This window comes from Lampetra planeri, chromosome 47 (genome assembly GCF_965212315.1).
Source record: "Lampetra planeri chromosome 47, kcLamPlan1.2.h2, whole genome shotgun sequence".
In the NCBI taxonomy this organism is placed as follows: Eukaryota; Metazoa; Chordata; class Hyperoartia; order Petromyzontiformes; family Petromyzontidae; genus Lampetra; species Lampetra planeri.
Window position 1 is genome coordinate 3202665 of NC_136153.1, and position 27324 is coordinate 3229988.

General features: G+C 50.5%; 1 protein-coding gene across 1 annotated transcript in view; it reads left to right on the top strand.

The window, feature by feature from the left end:
• ADGB (androglobin) overlaps positions 1–27324 on the top strand; it is a 181118-nt gene that overhangs the window by 22495 nt on the left and 131299 nt on the right. The window contains exons 3-5 of the mRNA XM_078615445.1: positions 18439–18601; positions 20545–20637; positions 21419–21490. Of these exons, the coding sequence (XP_078471571.1) occupies positions 18439–18601; positions 20545–20637; positions 21419–21490 (328 nt within the window). The remainder of the gene's footprint in view (positions 1–18438; positions 18602–20544; positions 20638–21418; positions 21491–27324) is intronic.

Genomic DNA, 27324 nt, shown 5'->3' on the forward strand with positions numbered 1-27324 from the left:
ATTAGTGCGGTTGGCTACGTACGGTGCCAAAGAAGTTCAACATACTCATTACCACTGGTGATAATAAACAGTAGGCAAGACACATTGAGGTGGCACAAGATGGGCATAGAGTGATGAACATGCCTTTTGTCAAACCACCGTCTATCCTAGATTTGAAGCTTTCGTGACTACAAGGATTCATACTCTTTGGTTTTTTCGGTGAAGCCACGTAGGTGACTTTGGCTGTAACGGTTCCACCTGAAGACGGAAGCTTGTGTTGCCTCCGAAACGTCGTGATTTAATTGAGTTGTTTTCATTTATTTTATTTTTTACCTACGTGACTTCACCGTCTATCCATTTACACATTATCCATAACCCAAACCACCGGCAGATCTTGGAGGTTAAGAAGATTGAGCTTGGTGAGTGCCTGGGTGTGGGTGACCATCTGCACCAAGGCTGGCCAGGTGTTGCATGCGCAAATGGTGTCCAGGAGATGTCACTGCTGAGTGTCACCCTCACCACTCGTCTCCCGGGCTTCCCCGGTTTCCTCCTCCCACACGAAGCCAAACTCTCATTGCAAATGGAATCGGCCAAACATCCCAATTTATCTTCTTGGTTCTTTCGGTAAAGTCACGTAGAAGGGAAATAATAAAATAATAAAAATAAAACATAATAAAATTGTATTATTTCCCTTCTACGTGACTTTACTGAAAGAACCAAGCAGATGAATCCCTGCAGTCACGAAAGCTTTAAATCGAAATTTATCCCAATTTATAACAACGGATTATTGAATCCATCTGTGCAGACTGATATCCCCTTTTATGCTTGGTGGGTTTTTTGTTGCGTGTTCTCTGCTTTACCTCCTCCCACACGAATCCGAACCAATCACTACTCGAGGTATTTATAGCCAAACATCACAGCATCCTCCTGAAAAAAAATCAAGTCTGGAGACTCAGCGATGCTTCTCCTGGGCAAATAATTACCGTTGTAATGATACGGGACTCATCATTGGGATGGAATTTCAAATCCTTTCCCACTTGCTCAACAAGCAAATGATATACCGCTGTTAAAAGTACATTCTGTTCAACCTCTGCAAGCTGCATATGGTTAAATCCTTCAGGTAGCGCTGATTTAAATTCCATTTGTTTAATTTTAACAGGAGGATAATTTTAGCCACGGAGTGCCTTGATATTTCTATAGAAGATGAGTGCACGCGTCGTGAGGGCCCCTCCCCACGTCGTGGGGGTCGTGGGGGTCATTCGACCATACTTCACCACGCTGAAGTTAAGCTGGCTAGATTGTTTGCTGTAATTTATTTCTCGGAAAGATTTAAAATCAAATGTTTTGCATCGTACTTAATGTTAATGATGGGTCGAATGATACATCGATTCGTCGATTAACATTAATTTTTAAGTCGTACTTATGGTGGGGTTAGTTGTAGTGATGGTGTTGGTTATGGTGGTCGTTGTGATAGTGAAGGTCATGGTAATGATGGTAGTGGTAATTGCGTTGATGATGATGATGAGGTTGTGGCGGTGGTGGAGTTGGCGACAGTGCGATTACGGTGATGGTGATACTGAAAATTATGATGACGGTGGTGGTGATGGTGGTGCTCATGATGATGACGATAATGATGGTGGTGGTGGTCGTAATGGAGACGATTGCCACGGTGATGTGGGTGTGTATGTGCGTATGTATGTATGTTGAAATGCTTTCGTATGTAGCCAACCATGCTAATCGGAGGTGTCGAAGTGTGTGTGAAAAGTGATGTTTGGAGATTGATCTCAGAACACGTCTGAAAAAAATTGTCTTGAGAATCATTTGAGGCTTTCTTGTATAAATAAGTGGCACAGCCAGCACTTAACGAGCGTGGTGAAGTATGGTGACATTATCTCCGATGCCTTCTCCCGGTTAGGGGAGGCCCTCATCCAGCAGTGGACTTGAAAGGGTTGTGCATACATAGAAAAACCCATCATCATTACAGTCGGTCGGTCACATTTTTATTTTTGTGTTTAGTTTGTTGTCCTTCCCCCGCACCTCCGATTAGCATGGTTGGCTACTTGTGGTGCGAAATAAGTTCAGCATATTTTTCGATTTAAAGCTTTGTTGACTGCAGGGATTCATCTTCTTGGTTCTTTCGGTAAAGTCACGTAGAATGGAAATAATAAAATAATAAAAATAAAACATAATAAAATAATGCTCACGACGTTTCGGCCACAACGCAAGCAGCCGTCCTCAGGTGGAGAACAGGTCTGTCGAGAAACAGATTCTGCTTGCGTTGTGGCCGAAACGTCGTGAGAATTATTTAATGTTTTATCTTTTATTATTTCATTATTTCCATTCTACGTGACTTTACCGAAAGAACCAAGAAGAAGTTCAGCATACATACGTACGTGCTGAAATTTACCCTGATGGTGGCCGAAGATAAGAGGACCACAATGCATTTCTTCAGGAAATGCTGTTGGTTTTTACTAACCCTTGTGTGATGCCTGAACCTCATGGTTTTCTAGCCTGCACTGTTCTTCTGTTAAGATGATTATGGGGTTTATTTCGTCATTTACAGAGGGAATTATTGTTGGTATTGGTCAAGCTAATGGGTGGAAATAATTTGGTTTCCAGAGGCAGACTTTGCTGAAGTGAGCATTTGGTGACTATACGGTGGTGATGAGTCATATAAAGGATGAAACCGGTGCACAGTTATCTATCACTGCTGCTGCCAGTTGATTACATTTGCTAAAATTTACTTTGATTGACGCCAAAGACCAGATGAGGACAATACAGTGGTTCAGTAAATTAATTTTTGCATAATCCACAAAGGCTGTGTGCTGTTATCATCTGAACCTCATGGTTTTCCGGCCTGCACTCTTATTCATTTTTGGCGATGGCTTTCGCTCTTTCCGCCTGGTCATGGCATCGTCTCTGTTTTCGCGATACCCTTTCAGACTGATCAATGTGCTCAGGATCAAAAAAATAGATGAGCGGACAATAACGTCTCATTCCTCTACCTGTGCCTCCACAGTGAAATCTAAAAGTATTATTGCCGCAACCCATTGGCCCGAAGGCTTTCTGGGGATAAATAATTTCAGCGGCATTGATTCAGTACAAGCAAACTCTGGACCAATTTAGACATGCAGCGGTGTCTCATTAGCAGCGCCAGGCATGTTAAGAAAGATGGACAATGCCTAAAAAGTCACGGAACGCATATATATTGCCATTTTTGCGCCGTAGTATTATTGACGCCTGTGCTGGGAGTTGTTGTTCTTTGTACTTGTGCACCACTGCCAAATGCAATACAACAACGAAACCTATTTATAATAAACAAAGAATGCAACACATCCGTCAAGAGTACTGTGGACTTCAGATATAAAAAAATATATAATTAACAACGTTTTGGGAAATGCCCCTTCTTGAAAGCACTGTGAAAAAGGCTTCATATAGCTCATCGGATTTGTGCTGGATAAATGGAGATTCTGATTCTGACATGGACAGAGAGACGAGAGTTAATAAGGGTTGGAGACTGCACTTAATACTACGGGGTTCTGGTGAGAATTACATTGAGAAAAATGTTGGCTATTAGATGTTTTTTTCTTTTTTCATTTTAAGGCGACAACGTTATTGACGAGCGTGTTGAGTTTCTTATTTTCGTTAATTGTTCTTGTTGTACCGCTGCCAACGCAGCAGTAGCAGCATTACCAAATAATATGTTCAGCCGTGTAGAGTTTGTTTTATTTTTCGATTTAAAGCTTTCGTGACTGCGGGGATTCATCATCTTGGTTCTTTCGGTAAAGTCACGTAGAAGGGAAATAATAAAATAATAAAAATAAAACATAAAAAAATATATAAAAAAAATATATAATAAAAAATATTACTTTACCGAAAGAACCAAGAAGATTTGTTTCATTTTGTCATGGTGCAGCCGTTCACACACCGAACTCTGAACCTACACTGACCTAAATTCAATTCCTGGCCATTGCAGTTGATATTTTATTTTGTGTTTTACACTCTGAGCGCGCGACGATCGCTGAAGCTTACAGATTAGTTAAACGTGTGTCTGTGTGTCTGTGCATTATCTTCCCGCTTGTCTGCAATGACAGGCGTCAGCTGTATTGACAGACTGCTAGCGGCATGGGACCTGCATGTAATATACAATATTTCACCCTGTCCTGAGTTGAGTACTGTATTTTTTCCCCAGAGTCTAGGTCGGAGAAGGGGGGGGGGGACGGTAGGTGGGGAGAGGTGGTGGGGCGGGGGTATAAGAGGGTATCACTTCATTATATTACACAAATTATCTGCTGATGCTGCTGCTGCTTTGCCAGTGGTGTACATGTGTAACGATACCTGACAAACGTTCTGCGATTACTAAGAGCCTTTAGTGTGGACATTAACACTATTTCGTTGAGCTGTCAATTCTGGCCAGGTTTCAACAGAGCTATGTAGCTCAGTTGGCCTTATTACCTGGTAAAATAAAAATATTATCTAAGTTAAGTTTGTTATATAACAGCGGCCTTAAACAGAAAAAAGGATATACTGTGTTTATAACGTGTGGCCGTTTCGGGTAATGCCACTTCTTCACAGCACCTAGAGAGGCTTCTTTTTTGCCTCTTTTTTAAGGCAGGGTTATTCACGAATTTGTTGAGGTTTAAAAACAAATTATATTACAGATTGGAGGGGGGGCAGTGCTCGCAAACTATAGATCTAAATCCCCAGTGGACCGGGCAAGTAGCCAATGTGATTAATGTTGGCAACATAAAGTATTTGTAATTATGAACACGTATATTGTTTTAACTGTTAAAATAATAGCGAGAGTCTATGACAAGTGCTAAACAAAATGGCTTTGGGTGTTGCTGAGTGCAGATTGACACTACACCCGAAGTATACAATTCCACATGATGCTAAGCCACTTCGTTGAGCTCTCACTCGTGACCAGGTCGCTTCTAAAGAAAGAGCTGCATAGCTCAGTGGACGTTACCTGGTGAAATAAAAATAAATAGTTGAGAATAGCATACACTGATATCATTTCATATTTAGCATCTACAGCACGGGTACCCGTGCATTGATCTCAAATGTGGACGCTGCTGCAGTGTAACGGTTAGCGTACTGCGGCCGCAATCCAGAGGTCACCGGTTTCACTCGTATCTCCCGGCGCGGCGGCTGAACTGACGGTGCACGTTTCTCAGCTCCCCCACCACCGCCTTTGTCCACCTGCCAGCGTTAAAGGGTGCAGCCACGGTCAGCAAGTCGATCGGCAAGTCACGTGCGGTGAGGCAAAGTGTGGGTACTCTGGCCTCTTCCACGGCGTAGGGTAAAGTATGTGCTCAGAGATTCCTCTAGCGGTGGCACGAGTGAGCAATTGCACGATGCTGCGCTTTCACCCGCTCCAGTACATCTCAGACTGGTCCTGTCCAAAGCAGCCTGAACTCAACAATTTTACTGGTAGGAACATCCTGGTTACACCAGCCCACAGCGGATTATTGTATCCGTCCGTCCGTCGTGCATCCAAAGATGGGAGGGGTGGGGTTGGGTGGGGAGGGTGGGGCTGGGTGGGGAGGGGAGGGTGGGGAGGGGTTGGGTGGGGAAGGTGGGGAGGGGCTGGGTGTGGAGGGTGGGGAGGGGCTGGGTGGGGCTGGGTGGGGGGGTGGGAGGGGTGGGGCTGGGTGGGGAGGGGCTGGTCACCCCGTGGTGCCCTCAACGTTTAACCTACTCACGCCGGCTTGTGCCCGCCCTCACAGTCGGGCATATTTGCGGAATACACCACGCCGCCGTTGACCCTGACCATTGACCGAGCAACCCAACGTTCCTACCAGCTCCCTCCGCAGGAATGTGTTTTTGTTTTACACGGTTAAGGCCCACTAAGCTATATAGCTCTTTTTCAGAGTGACCCGACCACAAGCGATAGCTCAACGAAGTGGCTTATCGTCATTGTGTAGGAAATTTATCGTAGCCAAATACCCTAAAACGCCTGTTTCTAAATGTGGAGAGAAAAACCATAGGAACCGTTTAAAAAAATCCACGTAACCACGGCGAGAGAGACACGCAAACTCCAAGTATACGTGAGTCAAGGTTGGGTTCGAACCCACGACTATCCTGTATACCAGGCGAGGTAATTAACATCTCCTAGCCACCGCGGCGCAGCTGACACCGCCGTTGCTGCACGGCGCTTGGTATTCCGTGGTTGTACGAATCTCAGTGGAATCGGTCTCCCTCAGTTATTACACTAAGCTGTCACACTCCGGCACAATAAACCTACAGCTGTGTGCGCGTGTGCGCGCGTGTGTGCGTGTGTGCGCGTGTGTGCGTGTGTGCGCGTGTGTGCGTGTGGGGAGCGATAGTGCAGCGGTTAGCGCGCTGCGCTATGAACCTGGCGACACGAGTTCGATTCCCGCTCACGGCCAACACCAGTGACGATTATCTGAACCGGTCCCGGGCCTCCCCTAGGTCGACTCAGCCTCAAATGAGTACCTGGTGCGGTGTGTAAACATTGCCACTAGGGAGACAAAGGCGGTCGGGCGTGGTGCTGGCCACCCACCCCCTGGTGTACCGTTCCGGCCTTCATAGGTGCTCGCTAACAGCACTTGCCCCTACAGTCTGTTAAGGCTATACGGGGGATCTTTGTGTGTGCGCGTGTGCGCGCGTGTGTGTGCGTGTGTGCGCGTGTGTGCGCGCGTGTGTACATGTGCAAGGGGAGCGGTGGCGCTGCGGTTCAATCATGAACCCGGTGACCCCAGTTAGATTCTCGCCGATGGCCAACATCGGTGATGAATATCTCAACCGGTCATGGGCCTCCCCTAGCTCGACTCAACCTTAAATTGGTACCTGGTAACGTGTGTAAATGTCAGCATTGGGGTGAGACAAAGGCGGTCGGGCACTGTGCTCACCAACTACCCCCTAGTGTGCCATGCCGGCTACCATAGGTGCTGGCTAACAGCACTTGCCCCAACAGTCTGTGAGGCTATGCGGTGGATCTTTGCCTTTGTACATGTGTATGAGTGCCGGGGGAGTGGTGGTGCAATGGCTCGTGCGCTTTGCTACAGACCCGGTGACCTGAATTTGATTCCTGGTCACGATTCACGTCAGCCGCGAGTGACATCCAAACCAATCCTCTTTGCCGACCGGCACGAACCGAGCTTGTGAAGTATGGTCAAACAACTGTCCACGACGCTGAAGGGGGGGGGGGGGGGGGGGTTCCTACAACGGTGGATTGACGACGGGCTCGGCATAAACCTATCAATTACACACTCGGCTGGTGCCGAAGAATAAGCAACATCAACTGTGAGCTTGCGTCAATTTCATCGCCCGAGATGGAACATGCCCATTGTGTGTCCGCCACACGTCGTAACAACACACAGCCCAACGCTTCTGTGAGAGACATATATTCTCAACACTGGCTTGGCGGAGGGCTGCAGTCATTGTACCCTGCAGCACATCTAACATGAGAGGTAAGCCATACACAAGAAAATATAATCTTGACCTTTGTCTGGCTGGCCCTTCAATATTTCAGGAAGAGATGTCTTACCCTGCAAGCAATGTACCGCCGCGTGCCCGCCTGACCTACATATAGGGACGCGGAATAACGCCGCGGTGTAAAATTATTCAGACACCTATAAATTATGAACGCTGCAATTATATCGGTACGGCGCGCACGCACATGCGTGTGCACGCACGCACGCGCCCATCAGCAGGAATGTAGGGAAGCCCGCTACGTTACAGTTGTCAAAGGGATCAACTTTGCCAGGCATGGGTTGTACCCAATGTCAGATTGCATTCAGTATTTACCCAAAGTCAAAGTGATTTCTCTTTTTGCTGAGCCACGGGTGGAAATTCCACATCTCTATGGCGGGGGGTGAGGATTAGAACTTGGTTCCTTCGGATTGCGAGCCGCTTGCTCTACCGCTGAGCCACGTGGTCGTAATAAATTCTACGAAGCGTGCAGGCAATTTTTCTTTTATTTTGGATACAGACCAGATGGAAATATTTTTTGTAAGCGAATTGGCGGAGGCGGCTGCGATATCAACCACAACATTACATTGCCATGTTACCTACACATTTAGTACTTATCATCGGAATCCGTGCGATATGTGCTCAACGAACTACCATATAAATTGACGTGAAATGTATTGTAATTTTTGGGGGGCCCCATCTGGGCTTGGGGCCTGTCCGGTATGCTCATCAGTAATACCCCCTTACCCCCCTCTTGCCAGGCATGTGTACGCAGGCAGGCACGGCACACACGCACGCACAGGAACATATGGACACATGCGTACAACACACGGCGTCTGCAAAACGACGATGAATAAACATTTACGCAATTACAACGGCGTGCTTATGATATGCTGCTGTGGCACAATGAACCACAGCTGCCCGAGTGATGTGCTGATAGTGCCCTCAAAGGAGAGCGCGCACTGTCAAACCAGGAGTCTCTCTCTCCTCACTCGCCCACTCCCTAGCTCCCTTACTCGCTCTCCCTCTCTCTCGCTCACTCGCTCGCTCGCTCGCTCGGTCGCTCGCCCACTCACTCGCCCACTCGCTCACAAACCAGAAATCTGTAATTTTCACCGGGATTGTATCACTCCTGCGTCTGGGTTTGGCTGGGTGCTTGGGAGCGTGGATGTTTTATCCGGTATTGGATAGATCATGGCTGATGATGAATATAACGGTGATGTCATTTTGGGGAAGCATTTACGCAGCGCTTTGCGCACTGTGCAGTGAACACCGCTGACTTGAGTTCCTTTCCCGACCACGTCCATTGTCTGTGGCGAGTGGCGTCTGAACCAGATTGGAGTACCTCCCTTTCACCAACCCGCACTGACCAGTGTGGTGAAGTATGGCCAAACAACCCCAATGCCCGACACGTCATAGAGAGGGCTTCATCCAGCAGTAGATTAACCAAGAGCTATTGGAATGATTGCTACATTACGCACATTTGTATCTCTCGTCTCCTTCGTGAATCATAGCAGAGGGCTGCACATCGTTGTTAATATTATCACATGTATCTAAGAGATTTAATTGGCGTGGTGTGCGCTTGTACACGTTACTGTTTGCTACCTTCGGCTGTGTAGGGTGGGTGGCGGGTCTTACGACACACATCTCGGCCAGATCATTCCGCGGCCCAACCCCCGAACGTCTACTACGAAGCATTATTACACCTCGTATGTAATTGGTCGGCGCAAACCCTGCAGCAACGAGAGACCGCTACTTTCGCCACGGTGCCAAAAAAGATGTCATCGATTGAATTGTGAAAATCCGTTGAAATTGCCATGGTTATAGGGAGAGGGGCGATGGCGGGGAGGATGCGAGGAAGAGTGGGGAGGGGGCGGCCGGGAGTGACTTGGCTAGGTTTGACCGGTGGCCGTCGAGGGGACAGAAGGGACGGTCCGTGCCCTGACGCCGCCATCGCTGGCGTCATTTTATAGCGGCGGCTGCGGCGAACGAGCGAGCGAGCCTCCTTTGTACCGAACACACCGTGTGCGTACACCCCCACCAGCCCCCCGAGTCCTGCGTTTTTATCGCCGCCGCAGCACCGAGGCCACACACAATGGCTTGGGATAGAAGAGTCGCACCAACCAGACGGGGATTTTAGTTTGGACGCTTCCCAGTGTGGGTTGAAAGCGTCGATGCAATTGGCTCTGTCCCCGTCTGTGTCACGGGAGGAGGCCCGATAAGACGATCCAAAGCTCGCTACGCTTGAGAACTCGGTTTAATCGCAACTCTATAGCTGCCTTTACGAGTCATTATTGATATGCAAGCCGGGTTGAGACCATCAACTCATTTGGACTTGAGAACATGGATTCGAACGCAAGATCTAGTCAATCCCGCACCTCCAATTAGTACGGTTGGCTCCGTACGGTGCGAAGGAAGTTCAGCATATCATATGTACAAAGACCTCCGTGGACAAATGCATGATGTGAGGAGTTCTAGAATCCATGATGCGTGCGCATGATTTTTTTTCCTTGTTTTGTTGTTGTTTTAGTTGTTGCCAAGGCCATGGAACGAGCCAATGTGTCTTGACACAGACAGAACGCGGCTTCTCGTTAAGAGTTTGGCTCGGGCTTTGCGGTGGTGTAGCCGGGAGAATTGATGGGCCCAGCAAGCGCGTAACGCGGGCAATTTTGCGCATGTGTCGTCTGCCAACACGAAATAACTTTTCACGTCCTTCGGTGAATGTTTGTTTGGCCTGTTGGAGCAATGTCCCCCCCCCCCCCTGCAGAGATTGTTTAAGGCAGGCAAAACCCCCTGGGTCGCCTTCAATGAGCCTCATCAGCAGGGTGTGGCCCATGAAATTAATGCCGCTGCGTTGCCATGATGACATGGACAGGAGCAATCCACGGATGCTGTTTAGTGTAGTCATCATCATCGTCGTCATCAGCTTTGGTCGGATGTAAGCCTCACCAAGCCATCGCCGTCTCTCGTGGCCACGAAAGTGGATCAATCCACGGATTCGCACCTGCCAAACGAGCTGATTTAATCGCTCCATCTCCACGTAGGACGTCCGCGCGGGCCGTGTTCTATTCCCTGCCACTCCGCTGTTAGTCTGGACCTGCCGGCTTCCATCCTGCCCAGCGATGCGTTCTGCCAAAGCCCCCCTTTCTATTTCCTATCCGTCCATGCGATGTTACTCACCCGCGTATGTGTTCCCCGATCCGTGTGTTCCCATTGCCTGTCTCTCATCCAGCAGTGACTTGACCTATGGTGCTGCAAAACAGAATAATATTACTGCTACTACAGTACAGCAGTAAAATGCTGAAGCAGAATCAGCCATGGTCAGTCCACTGCTGGATGAAGGCCTCCTCAAGCTGCCCGCCGCTGCCACCACTCACGATCCCGTGATGTGACAAGCCATCCGGCTCTTCGAATTATTTTGTCGCTCCATCTCCTCGTCCGTCGTGCCCTCTAGCCGTGATTACTCCTGCCCGAGCCCACTCGCTTCCCTGAATTGTTTGGATGGTGTCACCAACATATATACGCTCTCCAATCCACGTTTCTCTTTCTGTCTCTCAGTAACTCTCCCGTGCTTCTTTGCGCTACTTTCCAGATGTTGCTGTTGTTGTACGTTTTGATCTTCATCACCAACATGCCTGTTTGTAAGCAGCCGGAATCAGGTTGTCACGATGACTCGATCCGACCTCCTGGATCTTGTCCCGAGGTTGCTCGACGCTGTTTCAAGTGAAACGTCGCCAATCTAATCGCTCGCTCACTCACTCGCCTACCCACTCGCGCGCCCATTGATCCATACGCCATAGCAGCTCATACTCATATATTTACGCCGATTAAAAACGTTATCCTTTAGGCACATTGCGGTGTTGTTTTTCAGCGGAGTACCGCAGAGACATTGGCGGCGATGATTTTGCGCTGCCCGCGGGCAAAGAAGACGGACGCAGCTGTATTAAAATGTTAATTCGCACATCTGTGAAAACAAAGCCCAACTGCTTGTGGCTGCGTCGTCTTCCTTTATCGTTGTTTAATAAGCACTTGGAAAGCATGTGTACTCACCCAATATAGCTGGCCCAGAAATAATTGTGTAAGTCAACATGCGCTCACCGCACGTGTATATGTATGTGTATAAAAGCGTGCCTAAGTGCTGTTTGCAGCATTGGCAATGCGGTATTGTGTGATGTTAATACTGGTAGGAACCTCCTGGTTACACCAGCCCACAGGGGATTATTGTGTCCGTCCGTACGTCGTGCAGGGAGGGGCTGGGTGGGGAGGGGAGGGTGGGGAGGGGTTGGGTGGGGAGGGTGGGGAGGGGCTGGGTGGGGAGGGTGGGGCTGGGTGGGGAGGGGCTGGTCACCCCGTGGTGCCCTTATAAAACTCAACGTTTAATCTACTCACGCCAGCTTGTGCCCGCCCTCACAGTCGGGCATATTTGCGGAATACACCACGCCGCCGTTGACTCTGGCCATTGACCGAGCAACCCAACGTTCCTACCAGCTCCCTCCGCAGGAATGTAATGGACAAAGTGGATGTATATATTTCGATTGAAAGCTTTCGTGACTGCAGGGATTCATCTTCTTGGTTCTTTCGGTAAAGTCACGTAGAATGGAAATAATAAAATAGTCAAAATTAAACATAATAAAATAATTCTCACGACGTTTCGGCCACAACGCAAGCAGCCGCTGCTTGCGTTGTCGAGAAGACAGTCCGAATGACTCTGTCTTCTCGACAGACCTGTTCTCCACCTGATGACGGCTGCTTGCGTTGTCGAGAAGACACGTCGTGAGAATTATTTTATTATGTTTTATTTTTATTATTTTATTATTTCCATTCTACGTGACTTTACCGAAAGAACCAAGAAGATGGATGTATATATAGCCACGTCGACGTGCCAATGCATCTCGAGAAGCGGTGTAGGAGAGATGAGAGAGAGAGAGAGTCGGTCACAGGCAGAGGATATGAGGAAGGTGTTGAGCCTGGGCCTTGAACTGGGGCAGGAAGTTCACAGCACGGGTGGTTGGGGGAAGGCAGTTCCAGACTGGGGGCAGCAGAGGAGAATGAGCGACCTGCCATCCATGTCCCCACGCTTCTTTGCGTGAATTTTCATTTTTTTTTTGCACATTTTATTCATGACCGTGTATCTGAACCACGCGTCATAGCAGGCAGTGCACACTGATTAAGCACATTGTTTTTTAGGCCACATGGCTACGTTGCTTTTCATGATCAACATCGCTAATTTGCTACCAACATACTGTAGGTTTCGTTACCTCTACGATTCATGACCTGGCTGACACGAACAGGCAGCAGCATCATCATCCTCGTCATTAGCAGCATCGATTCACTCGGAGCCGAAGCGAACTCTTCTCAGGGCTCAGCCGAGCAGGGGGCACGGAGAGCAAAGATTCCCGCTGAATGTGGCCCCCAGGTTTCAAGCTTTGAGCCCTCGGCAGCTTCCGGCTCTCACCGGTGACCCCGAACAGAATCAGAATCAGATACAACTCCCCCTCCGACCCTCAGCATCAACCGTGGTCGCGGCAATATTCTTTCAAAGAGTTTAAAATGAAATTGCATTGTCACGTACGCTTAGGTCTGCAGCAACAACAAAACAACGAAACTATTGGCAGCTGGAGCAGCATAGGAAATGAAGGTTGGCTTTGCGAGTCTGCGAGTGCCGTGAGGTTGAACGAGTGGGTGTTTTGATCGTGACCTTGAGAAGCGATATTCCGATGCAGCCTGTGTTACCACCTTCCGCTAAGGCAGAGTGATCTCCTGCTCATCTCCTTTTACCGACCCACAACAGTGGTGTGAAATTCCACATTCCTAAGACCACAATCCTGTGGATTTCCCCACAAGGTGGTACCTATTTTATCGGACCCGGAGGGGATGATGGGCTGAGTCAACGGGACTTGAACTCGGCGGCCTTCCGATTGCGAGCTGCTCGCTCTGCCGCTACGACAACAACAAAATCTGGGGCATCTTTTTGCGAAGAAGATCAGGAATGTCTTGTCTTCACGGAAGAGGGGAGGACCCACGTGTGAACGTATCGTCTGGAGCGGTGGTGCGTTACTGTTATTATATTTAATGCTATCACGGCACTGACAAGAGCCCTGCAGAATTGCATCGAGCCCCATGGACTCGCACAGAGACCCAGAGACTCGCACAGAGACCCATCGACTCGCACAGAGACCCATCGACTCGCACAGAGACCCATAGACTTGCAAAGAGACCCAGAGACTCGCACATAGACCCAGAGACTCGCACAGAGACCCATCGACTCGCACAGAGACCCATCGACTCGCACAGAGACCAATAGACTTGCAAAGAGACCCAGAGACTCGCACAGAGACCCAGAGACTCGCACAGAGACCCATCGACTCGCACAGAGACCCATGGACTCGCACAGAGACCCATCGACTCGAACAGAGACCCATCGACTCGCACAGAGACCCATCGACTCGCACAGAGACCCATCGATTTACACACAAGATCCACGGACTCACATAGAGACCCGTAGACTCGCACAGAGACCCATTGTTCAGCACGGTGCCTGACATGTCGAGCCATGCGCTGAAGAAGCCTACCAGCACGTGCAGTGAAACGTCAGACATCGAGCCAAACATCCCGTCGTGGTACAACCCAACACACGCATGGGAGAGCTATAAGTACATCGTCATGATTATTATTTAGGAGGAGAACAGGGTGACTGATTTTTTAATCGGGTCATCGTAACGTCGTGCCCCCATAGTGAGCACGAAAGGGCTGCTCCAAGTGCCTTGAGGACACCGTGTGATTCTGTGAAGGGTTGACCCCAGAGGTGGGACAAAGTCATTGTTATGCAAGTCCAAGTCGAGTCGCAAGTCATCAAATTCATGACTCGAGTCTGACTCGAGTCCAAGTCACATGACTCGAGTCCACATCTCATAGGTGGGACAAAGTCATTGTTATGCAAGTCCAAGTCGAGTCGCAAGTCATCAAATTCATGACTCGAGTCTGACTCGAGTCCAAGTCACATGACTCGAGTCCACACCTCTGGTTGACCCGTCCCCGGCCTTTCGCTGGCATGCTGTGCCTCACCGCTCTGTGGGGGAGATATGGAATGAGAGAAAATTCGGATGTTTAGAATGTCCCAGTGCGACCGCATCCTTTCTCATTTTTGTACGTTTGAAAAAAAAAGAAGATATTCCCCCCGATTGTGGGATCAGCGTTTAGTCGTAATGAGGCAAATAATCAGTTCAGATCTCACGCAGACCAGCTCGCTGGCTCTTCGTGTTAGAGAACGCGCCCCCGTGGAAGCGGATTTCACAGAGGTACCTCTGACATGCCTTCAAGTCACCTCTTCCATAATACACGTTTTTTGGGGTTAGATCACGTAAATATATCAATGTGTCATTAAACCCGCCACCACCCGACACAACCAATTAATATGGTTTGTCACGTACGCAGAACGTGCCAATTTGTTACTGGCTGTCTGATGGCGAAACGTCATACTCCGATTGTAAATGTTGTGGCTTTGCTCTCCAACACACCGGTGTGCTGTACTAGTGTACTACACTATACACTACATTATACACTATACACTACACTATACACTACACGCTACACTATACACTAGTGCTGTACTAGTAACGAATTGGCCACGTTCTGTTCACGTGACAAACCTTACTAAGTGGCTGTGTCGGGTGGCGGCGGGTTTAACGACAAATTTATATAGTTACGAGATCTAACCCAAAAAACAAGGTGTATTGTGGATGATATTGGTCGCGAAAGCCTCCTACATGTTAAGTCACCTCTTGTCCACGCGCAGCTGAGGGCAGCACATTCCCACCCGCTCGGCTACTGAGAGCAGTCCTCTCAGGAGTGTCGTGCATCTGCCTCTGTTGAATAAAATATCGCTTTGGAGGAAACCAATTAATTGATGCTGCAGCTGCTTCGGTGGCGGGGGTGCACAATGAAGAAAAAAACAACTCAACGCCATTGCCAATAACAACGCTCTGGCCGTAAAATAAATTACATATATCTTCTTGGTTCTTTCGGTAAAGTCACGTAGAAGGGAAATAATACAATAATAAAAATAAAACATAATAAAATACAATTCTCACGACGTTTCGGCCACAACGCAAGCAGCCGTCCTCAGGTGAAGACCAGGTCTGTCGGAAAGACAGCGTCTGAATGAGCACCACCAAGCTTGGCAGCGTATATTTAAGCTGGGTTAGAGGGGGAAGGGCACCTTGACAAAGGAATTTGCATATCAAAAAGAATTACATATATGTGATAGGTGGCGTTTTTGGTCATGGTCGCTTTCTGTATCGTCATGTGCTAGCTATCGGGACGGGCCTATTATGTTCATAATTCCTTTTTAAGACCGCACGGTGTTACCGACGGACGCTATAGACGTGGGGGGGGGGGGGTGGGGCGTCTTTGTTGTCTATGCGCCGCTTTCCCGGCAGGAACGTTGGAGCGAGCGCCTGCCACGTGGCACCTCATCCCCTCCCGTGCACCGCACGCTTCGATGGAGGCACCGAAAAGGTCGCTCGCCTCTCGAGCCTCCGTCTCCACCGCCGATGTTGAACGCAGAGGAAAGCAACTGGCCGTGCGGCTGGGTTCAACGCCTTGAGCTGCCGTGCGCTCCCTGCTCCCGCGCGCCCAGCGTCGTGCCTACAAAATTTTGCTGCCGCTGTTCGCCATACATGTTGTTTAAAAAAGAAAAGAAAAAAAGAGAAGAAAAAAATATGCAGTTGTAGCCACAAACCTTACGCTTTGGATGTATTGGGTGGTGGCGGGTTTCACGACACGTTTATATTTACGGGAGCGGTAGGGTGGCGGTTAGCGCGCTGCGCTACGAACCTGGCGACCCGAGTTCGATTCCCGCTCACGGCCAACACCACTGACGATTATCTGAACTGGTCCTGGGCCTCCGCTAGATTGACTCAGCCTAAAATGAGCACCTGGTGCGGTGTGTAAACATCGCCACTGGGGAGACAAAGGCGGTCGGACGTGATGCTGGCCACCGACCCGCTCGCGTGCCCTGCCGGCCTTTATAGGTGCTACTCGATAACAGCACTTGTCTTCTTGGTTCTTTCGGTAAAGTCACGTAGAAGGGAAGTAATAAAATAATAAAAATAAGAACCAAGAAGATGAATCCCTGCAGTTACGAAAGCTTTAAATCGAAATTTAACAGCACTTGCCGCAACAATCTGTTAAGGCTGTACGGGGGAACTTTGTTGTTGTTATATTTACGCGATCTAACCCAAAAAACAAACCTTTACTGTGAATAAGAATGGTCGCGAAAGCCTCCTCCTACTACCCCTGCTGAGTGTGAAAGTGAGTTGTGACGAGGACGAAGGACATTGGTGTAATCGGAATGGACGGACGAAACCGCCTGGCGGCCCTGAATTGCAATCTAGGGAACAAACAGAAGAGCAGTGGGAATGGAATTATGAAGACGCGCGAGAGAGAGAGGGAGAGAACGAGAGCGAGACAGAAGGAAAAAAAGAGAGAGATAGGAAGGGAAAGAGCGTGACGGGAGGCAATTACCCAATGGGGTGAACGGATCGATCCAGCAGCAACGAGTTGGCAAACGGAGAGCACGGATACCTGGAACCCGTCAGCAAGCGCCGGCACATTGCTGTGCAATGTTTCTTTAAGCCCAGGTCAACGGTGCGATTCTTAAATCCACCTCTCACGCCCCCCCCCCCACTCTGTCTCTGTCCACCGAGCAATATTAATGGGTACTCCAGGATCAGGCGATCAGCAGGCTACATTGTGGAGGAGTAGCCCAAATCACCCTCTTTAAAGGCTGTCCGGAGCTCTCTCTAGCTGATGCCGTTTTTGCCAGCGGTGGCGTGAGCACGGCATTTCAGGGCTGCACCTTTACCTACCGTGAGAGCTGTGGTCTCGATGGGCATGACTTCTGGGTCTGTAAATCTATTTGCCGCTGTGTAATTCCATGGGTGTCTGCGTAAGTCTGAACATCTTTGTAAGTTTGTGAATATACGCGAGTCTGTGGCTGCGCATGTACGTCTGTGGGTCTCTTTGTTAGTCTATGGGGCAGGGGCGGTTTCTTCATTAGGGCGATTGGGCGACGCACCACCAATGTCATTCAACCACAGAGTCACGCTAGCCGTCACTGTCAGCCTCTGGATATAGTCCAATCAGCGTCATGTCACGTTCTGTGGAGTACCGCCTCTTTTTGGGCGATTTCACTACGGCTGAGAATCGCCCCGAGTGGCCCCATAGACTTACATTCAAAGATGTTTTTTTTCGAACGGGGGCGCTGCAATGCATTCTCTATGGCTTCCCGGAGGGCATGCACTAACGTGCTTACGTCATCATACGTGCTAACGTCATCATACGTAAGCACGTTTCATCCAACAATATAATTTATCGCCACCTAGTGGAATCTTTAATAAAATAAACTTGAGTGGTTTGTTTTAATAGTGAGTATATAAACAAACAAGATGTATTGTAAGAGTCACTTTATTTTTCATTAATATTAAAGAAGTGAAGTTGCCTTTACATGCTTAAGCTGTTAATTTATTCATTGCATGGGTGGACCTTATCAATCATCCAGACATTTGCCCCCCCTGAGAGATTTTGCAGGAGCCGCCACTGCTATGGGGACCTGTGTAAGTCTGTGAATATCTCAGTAAGCGTGTGAGTTGGTGTCAAGCCTGTGACACCCTATTTAGTCTATGGGTCTCTGTTTAAGTCCACATAAAGCCCAGGTCTGCAGCAAGGTCGAGACTTTTGGTCTCATGGGCTTTCGCTTTCCCATTAATGAAGGTCACCTATGGGTCTCTACATAAGTCTGTGAGTCTCTATGGAAGTGTGTATCTTTTTTTCTAAATCCATTGCTCTCTTTGTCGATGGAGCGGCATCCGAGACCACGTCCTCCGCGTAGATGTACCGATGATTTAAAGTTACATGCACGAGCTCGTCGAATTGCGGAGATGGCGACGGCTCTGGGGAGGCCTTCATCCGGTAGCAGTGGCTACATCACCATTGATGATGGTGACGACGATGTTGCCGCAGGACGACGTCCCAAAGTGGCACCGGCACCGCCGGGGGTGCAGTGGAGGGGCGAGCGGGACGGTTCCCGCCCTGGCCAGAGTGGAGCGACGCGGAGGTCAACGCGGAGAAGTGGGATGGACCGCGCGCTGGGGGCGGGAAGGAGAAGGGCAGGAGCCCCAGCCTGGTGCGGCACTCTTGTCCGTCTGTCTGTCCGTCCGTCCATTCGTGTGTCTGTCCGTGCATCCGTGCGTCCGTGCGTCCGTCCAGTTCGTCTGTTCAGTCCGTTTGTGTGTCCGTCCATCCATCCATTCAATTGTCTGTCCATCCGTTCATTTGTCCGTCCGTGCGTCCGTCCGTTCCTCCATCCATCTGTCCTTCCATCTGTCTTTCCATCTATGCTGTCCATCCATTCGTCAATCCATGTGTTTGTCAGCCTATCTGTCCGACTGTCCATACATCTGTCGGTCCGTCCATCCGTCTGTCCGTCATTGTGAACCGTGGCTTGTTTTAACTAGCTGGGGTGATGAGTCGATTGCGTGGATTAACCAATTGATAGATTGTCAGTGACTACTTTATTTGTGGTCGATTACACGGGCTCTTGTCGAATTATTATTTGGTTAATATGAATCTGATATTTTTGTGCTAATTTATGCACTATTATGATGACCCTCAATCCAAATAAAATTATGTTTATGTCCATTAACCTATGAACCTTCACGACAAAAGTTTTTCAGCTGCATTTTGTTCGGAAGAAAATGCTGGAATAGTTTCGGCGCCCTTGAGTCTTATCAGCAGGGTTTTGTCCAGGGTTTCCCTTGCATTATCCCCTTGCATTCATGGCCTCTGGGACGCTAAGCCGGATGTTAGCCTGGTTCGTACTGACAGCTGACTACCACCAGGGGCTTACTTGGTGTTGTAGGCGCGTGGTTGCTGCGAGGTCGTGGCCAGGATGTGGTGGTGCGGAGGGTCTCCGGGGCTTTTCCGGCTTCCTCCTACAAGACAGAGACAAACTCTCATTGATTTCTGCATAACCGAATTCAGAGCCAAACATCGCAACGTAACGGCAGCCTCCTGAAAATTGTTGTTTATTATTATCACGGCTAATATTTTCTGTCCAGAAGGCCAATTAGTTAGTGAACTTTAACGTCATTTATATTTCACTGCGGCAAAAAGAAACAGAAGATCATTCCGTCCCCCGTCCCCCCCCCCCACTCCAAACCTCCCCACCCCACGCTCGTTCATCGCCACGCCGGTAATTTATTACCAGGCGGTAATGAATTTGCTCAAGTTAAATCTATATTGTTAATTTCATAGTCTCGGACGCGGCGGCCGTTCCCGGGCGGAAGGGCGCCTAGCTTGCTCGCTCAATGAGCTGCGGCGACGTGGAGCGTTGCGCCGCGGCGTTCAAAGGTTAAAGAGACAAAAAGCGATAAACGACGCAACGGCGGCGAGGCTCCCGTCCGACTTCCGCCGTCGTCGAAGATCCCCGCGAAGGTGTAGGCACAGCCCCCCCCAGTGAAGCTCTCTTTCGCTGATGTCCAGCAGAGCCACCCCCCTCCCCACCCCCCATCCCAGTGTGTATTTGGCCTGCTCTTTCATGCTTTGAAAGACGTCGTGGCAAGAGGTGGGTGTAACCACCTCTTTACCCCACCGTAGCACGTGCCTGCCGATCGACTAACTGTGCTAAACCCATTTACACGGCTGAGTGGACAGACGTAGAAACTTGTCCCATTGTGTTGATCTGCCCCACCGGGAGTTCGAATCGAACGAACCGGTGACCTCTGGAATATACGTATGCGTGTATGTTCACATTCTTTCGCACCGTTCGTAGCCAACCGTGCTGATCGGGGAGGTGCGGGCATTGCGAGGCCCCCGGCAGCGTCCAGAGCAGGGGTCGGCGAAGCAAAATAACAAGAAGAGCCATTTTTGTTTTCGAATTCGGTGGAAAAAAAACATTGCACTGCATGTGAATAACATAACGAAGCAGTCCTTCTAAGAGCCGCCTCCGGAGCTGCAGGTTTTGTCAACCCCCGGTCCAGAGTGAAGCACGACCCGACACCTAACGTGTTGAGCGCCCATTGGATGCGGCGGGTGGCCCCTGAGTTCCCACGTTGTCCCGTCTCGCAGAATTTCTTTGAGGACCCCGAGGGCAAGATCGAGCTGCCCCCCTCGCTGAAGGTGCACGCTTGGAAGAGGCCCCAGGACTTCATCACTGACCCTGTGAGTTGGACGTCTTTGTTTCGCCGCACATTCACGCTCGCCGCTCTCTCGCGCCGTGTGTGGGGGGGGGGCGGGGCGGGGGGTTTGAGAGAGAGAGAGAGGAGAGAAGAGATGCAGCCAGAGGTGAAACGAGGTGGTGGGGTGTGGGCGGGCGGACGGAATGGTCTTCTGTTTCTTTGCCGCAATGAAATATGAATAACGTTTAAGTTCAATAACTAACGGGCCGTGCAGCTGCCTCGGGGTTCACGGTCACGTGGGGGTGCGGGGGAGGGACCCAGACTACGAAGAGAGGGAGGCATCAGAGAGCGAGGCATTGGAAGAGAGGGAGGCATTACATCGAGGGGGTATCCATTTCATTACGCACGGTAGTCGCCCATCCAAAGCACAAAGACGGTGGTCACATGTGCTTGTGCGGCCGTCTGGAACGCTCTTCCTTCCGATATTAGGAAGCCACTGTGCGCTATGCACTTTTAAGTCGAGCTTGAAAACGAATTTCTTTAGAATTGCTTTTTGTGTTTAGTTTGTTGTCCTTCCCCCCGCACCTCCGATTAGCACGGTAGGCGGTGTACAGTGCGAAAGAAGTTCAACATACACACATACATGCCTCCGATTAGCACGGCTGGCTACGTACGGTGCGAAAGAAGTTCAACATGTTCATACGGGAAGCACGCGTTCCTTGGCACGGGCGGGGGGAACGAGGGCGTCAAGTGAGCGAGGAAAGGCAGGGGAAAAGCAATATCCACGCGGCGGTGAAGAGGGTGCTATTTATTATCTCTCACAGGTCCCAGTGGTGGTGGAGGATGTGACGGGATTTGATCTGCTAACTCCCAACACACATCTCCTGCACAGCGAGGTGAGAATTAAAGAAAGTTATTCCTCCGGCTTTGCCCAGTTCGTTTCCTGCAGGGAAACTGCGTGCCTCTATTTATTTTGTCTGTCTCTTGAACAGCCGCGTGTCTCCAACGTGTGGGTACCGCGAGCGTGCGTGTTTGTGTGCGTGCATGGGGAGCGGTGGCGCGGTGGTTAGCACACTGCGCTTAAAACCACGGCGACCCGAATATTTGAAACCGTCCTTAGGTCGACGCGAGAGGCTTACGTCTTGTGCGGTGCGTAAACATCAGTGTCCCGAGTTCGATTCCCGCTCAGGGTCAACGCCAGTGGCGATTACCTGAACCATTCCTTCCTGGGCCTCCCCTAGGTCGACTCAACTGAGTACCTGGTGCGGTGTGTGTGGTGCTGGCAACCCACCACCTCGTGTGCGGTGGCGGTCTTCATAGGTACCCGCTAACAGCACTTGCCCCAACAGTCTGTTGAGGATACAAAGGACGCGTTTGTATGTGTGTATAACACCTACAGCTGCCAGTCACCACTAAGAGGCGGTGGCATCACCATGGCGCTGCCGGGTGGTAACACTGTGGTGGTGGTGATGCTTGCCGGTCGGTAACGCTGTGGTGGTTGTGAGCAGTGCCATTGCTAGGCGTTCGTTACTGATTGGTTGTAACCCTCATAGCACGCTCACAGCCACAACAGTGGCCAACTGGGGCTCTGGAAAGGTGCAGGGGGCTGGTGACAACTTCACCTGCAACTCAATTGCCACGAAACTATGGAGAAAAACATGTGTGTGTGCATACACACACAAAAACAAAGATCCTCTATATAGTCTTAACGGAACTGTTGGGGTAAGGAGTTTTTGTGAGCACCTATGAAGGCCGGCACGGCACACGAGGGGGTGGGTGGCCAGAACCACACTCGACCACCTTTGTCTCCCCAGTGGCGATGTCCACACACCCCACCAGGTACTCATTTGAGGCTGAGTCGACCTAGGGGAGGCCCGGACCGGTTCAGATAATTGCCACTGGTGTTGGCCGCACTGCTTGCTCCGCTGCACTTTTTACTCCGCTCATCATCGCACGAACCGGCTCTTGCCGCATGATCGTCCACGCGACACCGTGGCCACGAGTATCCCGCCTGCGTCTCCCGCTTGCGTCGCCTCTTGCATCGCGCGCTTGTGTCGCCCGCTTGCGTCTCCGCTGCCTTGGAGGCATCCCCTCCCCCCCCATCCCCCTCCCCACTCTGTGAGCCGTGGCCGGAGCAGAGGACCGTGAGCTGCAGATTTGTCCGTCCAGATTAAGTGCTAGCAACTGGTGCCGCTGTGCCGTTGCCGCTCGCGCGAGCTCTCTCCCGGTGATGCCGAAATGCGGCGCACGTCCCATTGTTTTTTTTTAACTCTTTCCAGCGATTCTACCGAGTGAGCTCGATATCGTCCAATGCATTGCGTTTCGAATTGAGAGTGTTTAACGAGGGGAGGTCTCAAGGGACCCAGGATGGGTCTCGTTTTACAAGAGGGAGCGATCATAATTTGAAAATACTATTTTTATTTTACCAGGTAAGGCCCACTGAGCTATCGGGCTCTTTTTTTCAGAAGCAACCTGGCCACAAATGGTAGCTGAACCAAGTGGCTGATCACGTGTGAATGTATAGCAGCCAATACTCTGAACGCGTGTTGATTCTAAATGTGGGTTGGGATTGAACCCACGACCTCCTGTATAGCAGGCGAGGTAGTTAACATCTCGCTACCTTGGCGCCCCTGGTTGGTGACGCAGCACTAGCGGTAGCACGTTTCGCCGCTTGTTGAAGAGGGTTCGCGGTTCGAATCCGGCAGGCCGCCCTGGTTAATCCTGCCGTGCGTATCGACCATACAAATACACACTCTGCGTCTGCTTCACAGTGCGTTGACGCTTTCAACCCGAGTCGGAAAGCAACACCTCACCTCAAGCTCTCGAGCCGACGGTTGTTTCTCCTCCCACATTTGCGCAGGCCGCTCGAGATGACGCGGTCACGCTTTACCCGCCATGACAGCGCCAGGTTGTTCCGTAATGTGCGTCCATTCATTCCGAGCCTCACGTTAGCGGCGCCGGCTCCTCGCGCGCACGTGCGCACGCCCACACACCCCTCCTCTGCTCCTCGCCAAACGCCGCGACGTCTCATTATCCGCAGTTGCTTCCATCTCCTCCACGGAGCGGCGAGCCCTTCGCGATTGTGTACCAGGGGTCCTGTTTTTTGTTTTTTTTTCCCTCCGAATATATATTTTCCCCAAGTCACTGTTGGACTTGCGCTGGGTTGCACGTGACTTAGAACGCACAGACCCACAGGGAGATGTATACTGGATGTGGTGGGATGGGTACAGAAGCTGCTAGACTGGAGTAGGTGGTGCGTGACTATTAGTAGCCACGGCTCATAGGGCGATGTTTGCTGAATGTGATGTTTTGTGTACAGAAACATCTTCTGGGTTGTCGACTGAGACAGACCCGGCTGCAATTAATCCCTGGAAATTACTCTTACTCTCTGGCCTCTCGCTACGTGCAACGAAGAAGGGCCATTGCTCAAGACGTCGTCTCGGGTGTACTTGTTCCGTTAGGCCAACGATGTTATTGACGAATGTGTTGGGTTCCATTGGTATGTTGTGCTTGTGCACTGCTGCAAATGCAGCAGCCAGTAGCAGCAGCAACAGCAGCAACAGCAGCATCAGCATCGCCGATTCGTTTGTTTAACACGGATATCGAGCGATTCTAGATTTGAAGCTTTCGTGACTGCAAGGATTCATACTCTTAGTTCTTTCCGTAAAGTCACGTAGGTAAAAAATGAAATTAAAATTAATAAAAAATAAAAACAATAAAATCACGACGTTTCGGAGGCAACACAAGCATCCGTCTTCAGGTGAAACTGTCACAGCAAAAAAAAAAAAAATCGTGATTTTATTGTTTTTATTTTTTAGTCATTTTAATTTCATTTTTTACCTACGTGACTTTACCGAAAAAACTAAGAGTACATATCGAGCGATGTCGTGTCGTTCCCGGGCGAGTGGTCACTTCGGTGTGTGGAGTGAAGAGGGGGATGGGGGAGATGCACGCTGGCGGAAAGAGGAGCGATTGGATCATATAAAACACAGGCGCAAGTCAGAGACAGAGAGAGACATCACATTGACTGTGAAACAGGGTAAGTGGGCTTGGGCGGGTCACGCCACTTACTCTATACAAGAGAGGCAGACAATCATAGACGGTGGTTTAAAGGGTACGTCTTGAGCCCGGACTGTGGGTCTCCGTGGGAGTCCACGGGTCAATTTGAGTGTCCGTGTACGTATGCACGTGTGTATGTTGAACTTCTTTCGTACCGTGCATAGCCCACCGTGCTAATGGGAGTTGCGTGGGAAGGACAACAAACTAACAACTAGATACAATGCAATACAGTGTGCATTGTATATACACCCACACACGTTACGTATACTATCGACAGGACCGCGTCTCAAGGCTCTGTTCAGGACCAGTGGACATATTTAATGCATTGACACCATTAGTCGTGGGCAGAGACAAACAGAACAAAATTTTAAACAGGAAGATTTTGAAATTGGGCTTGAACAGGGACAGGGAGTCGGCAGCACGGATGTCTGTGGGAAGGGAGTTCCAGACAATGGGGGGCGTGCAGGTGAATTGGTGGCACGGTTGCGAGATGTTGACTACCTCGCTTGGTATGCAGGAGGTCGTGGGTTCTATCCCAACCCTGATACCTGCTGTATATTTGGAGTTTGCGGTATCTCTCTCCCAGTGGTCGCGTGGATATTCCTGCGGGGCCTCCGGTTTTTCCCCTAAACATTTAGAATCAACGTCATGCTTTTAAGAGTATTTGGCCGCCATACACTTCCACGTGACGAGATAAGCCACTTCGTTGAGCTATCATTTGTGGCCAGGTCGCTTCTGAAAAAGAGCTATAGAGCTAGGCCTCAGCAAGGTAAGGTAATTGACCCTTTTTACTGGGTAAAAGGGTAAAGGTGTCGACCATGCAAAAGGGTAAGGTAAAGGGTAGGGGTAAAGGTAGCGCGGAATAATTACCCGGTAGGGTAAAGTTAGCGCGAAGTATTATCTGGTAAATACCCTGTTTACCGCTCGCTAATAGCTCCATGGCGTAGTCCGTGGCCTCCATTTGACATTGGAATCATTGATGTGGGACCAGATGGAGACGGACCACGTTCTTGAGGTAGAGGATGAGATCCAGGATGCCAGCAACGGCATTTCCGGTGTCGCTGCGAACAGCAATCGAAAGAGGCAGCGGCATGCGTTCCCGTGGGAGCACACGCACGATAGGATGGAGGGTGATCCCCGTGTGCTGCAAGGAAAGCGGCAGTGCGTGCACAGCTGCAAGTGGTTTTCCTCCGACACGAACGCGTCGGGGTGGAAAGCCCACCTCAAGCAGCACAACGTGCTCGCCCCAGGCAGGCGATCCAGCAATCCCAGATCGCCTCCTGGTAAAATTTGAGAACGCTGTGGTCGATTTTGTTATCCAAGGTGCAATCTCTTTGCGAGCCGCCGTCAGCGACAAGTTCAAGACCTTGGTCAACACATTGACGCAGGGATACGAGGGCCCGTCGACCCGCACCGTCATTCGCAGGATTGTCGAGCGTCACGCCATCATGCTGCCGCCCATCGTCGGGGCTTACTTCTCCAACCTGGACGTCGCCATCTCGCTCACCAACGACGGGTGGTCGAAACGCACCCTGAAGGGATTTTGGATGGTCACGGTGCACTGGATCGACACCAAATCTGGTGCGTAGAAATCCATGCTGCTGACTATCCTCGATGTGCAGTCCGGAAGGGGTGTCGGCAAGCGCATTCGGCACCGCTCTGTTTGAGCACCTCCAAAGCCTCGGGCGCAATGTCTCGACCAAGCTGCTCGCTGTCACCAGCGACAATGGCTCCGATGCGATCGGCGCTGTCAAGACGTTGTTCGCCCTGGTCAACGCGGACGCCGGATATGAGCAGTTGCGGGCTTGCCATCATATTCGCTGCGCGGATCATTCGGTCCATATCAGCGTCGTCCAACTTCTTAAACTGATCAAGTCGACCAACACCGAACTGAGCGAGGCGCTCGTCAATATCAGGCGCAGCAAGGTCGTCCGGCAGTCGTACCGCCGTGAGGCCGAGATCGCCAAGCTCGCCAGCAAGGTGCCGACGCACCAGGACTCGCCGACCAGGTGGAATTCGACGTTTCATATGGGCGACGACGCCATCAAGAAGCGTGTCCCATTGGACATTATCATGGCGCGCTTCCAGGATGTGATCGGCGTCGGTGCTTTCTCTGAACTGCAGTGGGCAAACATCGGGGGCGTGACAGCATTCCTGCGAATGCCGCGCCAGGTCATGACCTCGTTGTCGGCGGACCGCAAGTCGACATTGGATCTCGTGCCGGTGACGATGGATTACCTGATCGTGGTGAAGCCATTCTTAGAGCGATCGATGAGCCCTTGACCGCGACGGGTTGAAGGCCGAGCTGGTGCGGTACCTCGACTTCCTGGTTCAGGAACCCGCCATTGTGGCATCCTACTTGAATCCACAGCTGCCGAAAACGACAGACCAAGACGAGCTGGCTACACTGAAGGCCACAATCCGCTCTGTCTTGCAGCATCGCTACTCGGACGTGCTCGCGATCCCGCCTACGGCAGTCGCTGCCCATATGGAGGAGGGGTCGCTGTTCAGGAACCCTGTTCAGCAACGTCGGCAGCTCCATCGACGACGGCGATGAAGTCGATCATTTTCTGAGCACGGGCGTCACGACCGCCAGCGCCTTCATTGACGTTATGCAGTGGGGTGGTCTCCCCGCAAAGAGCTGCTCCCCGCCCACTACAAGATGTCCTGC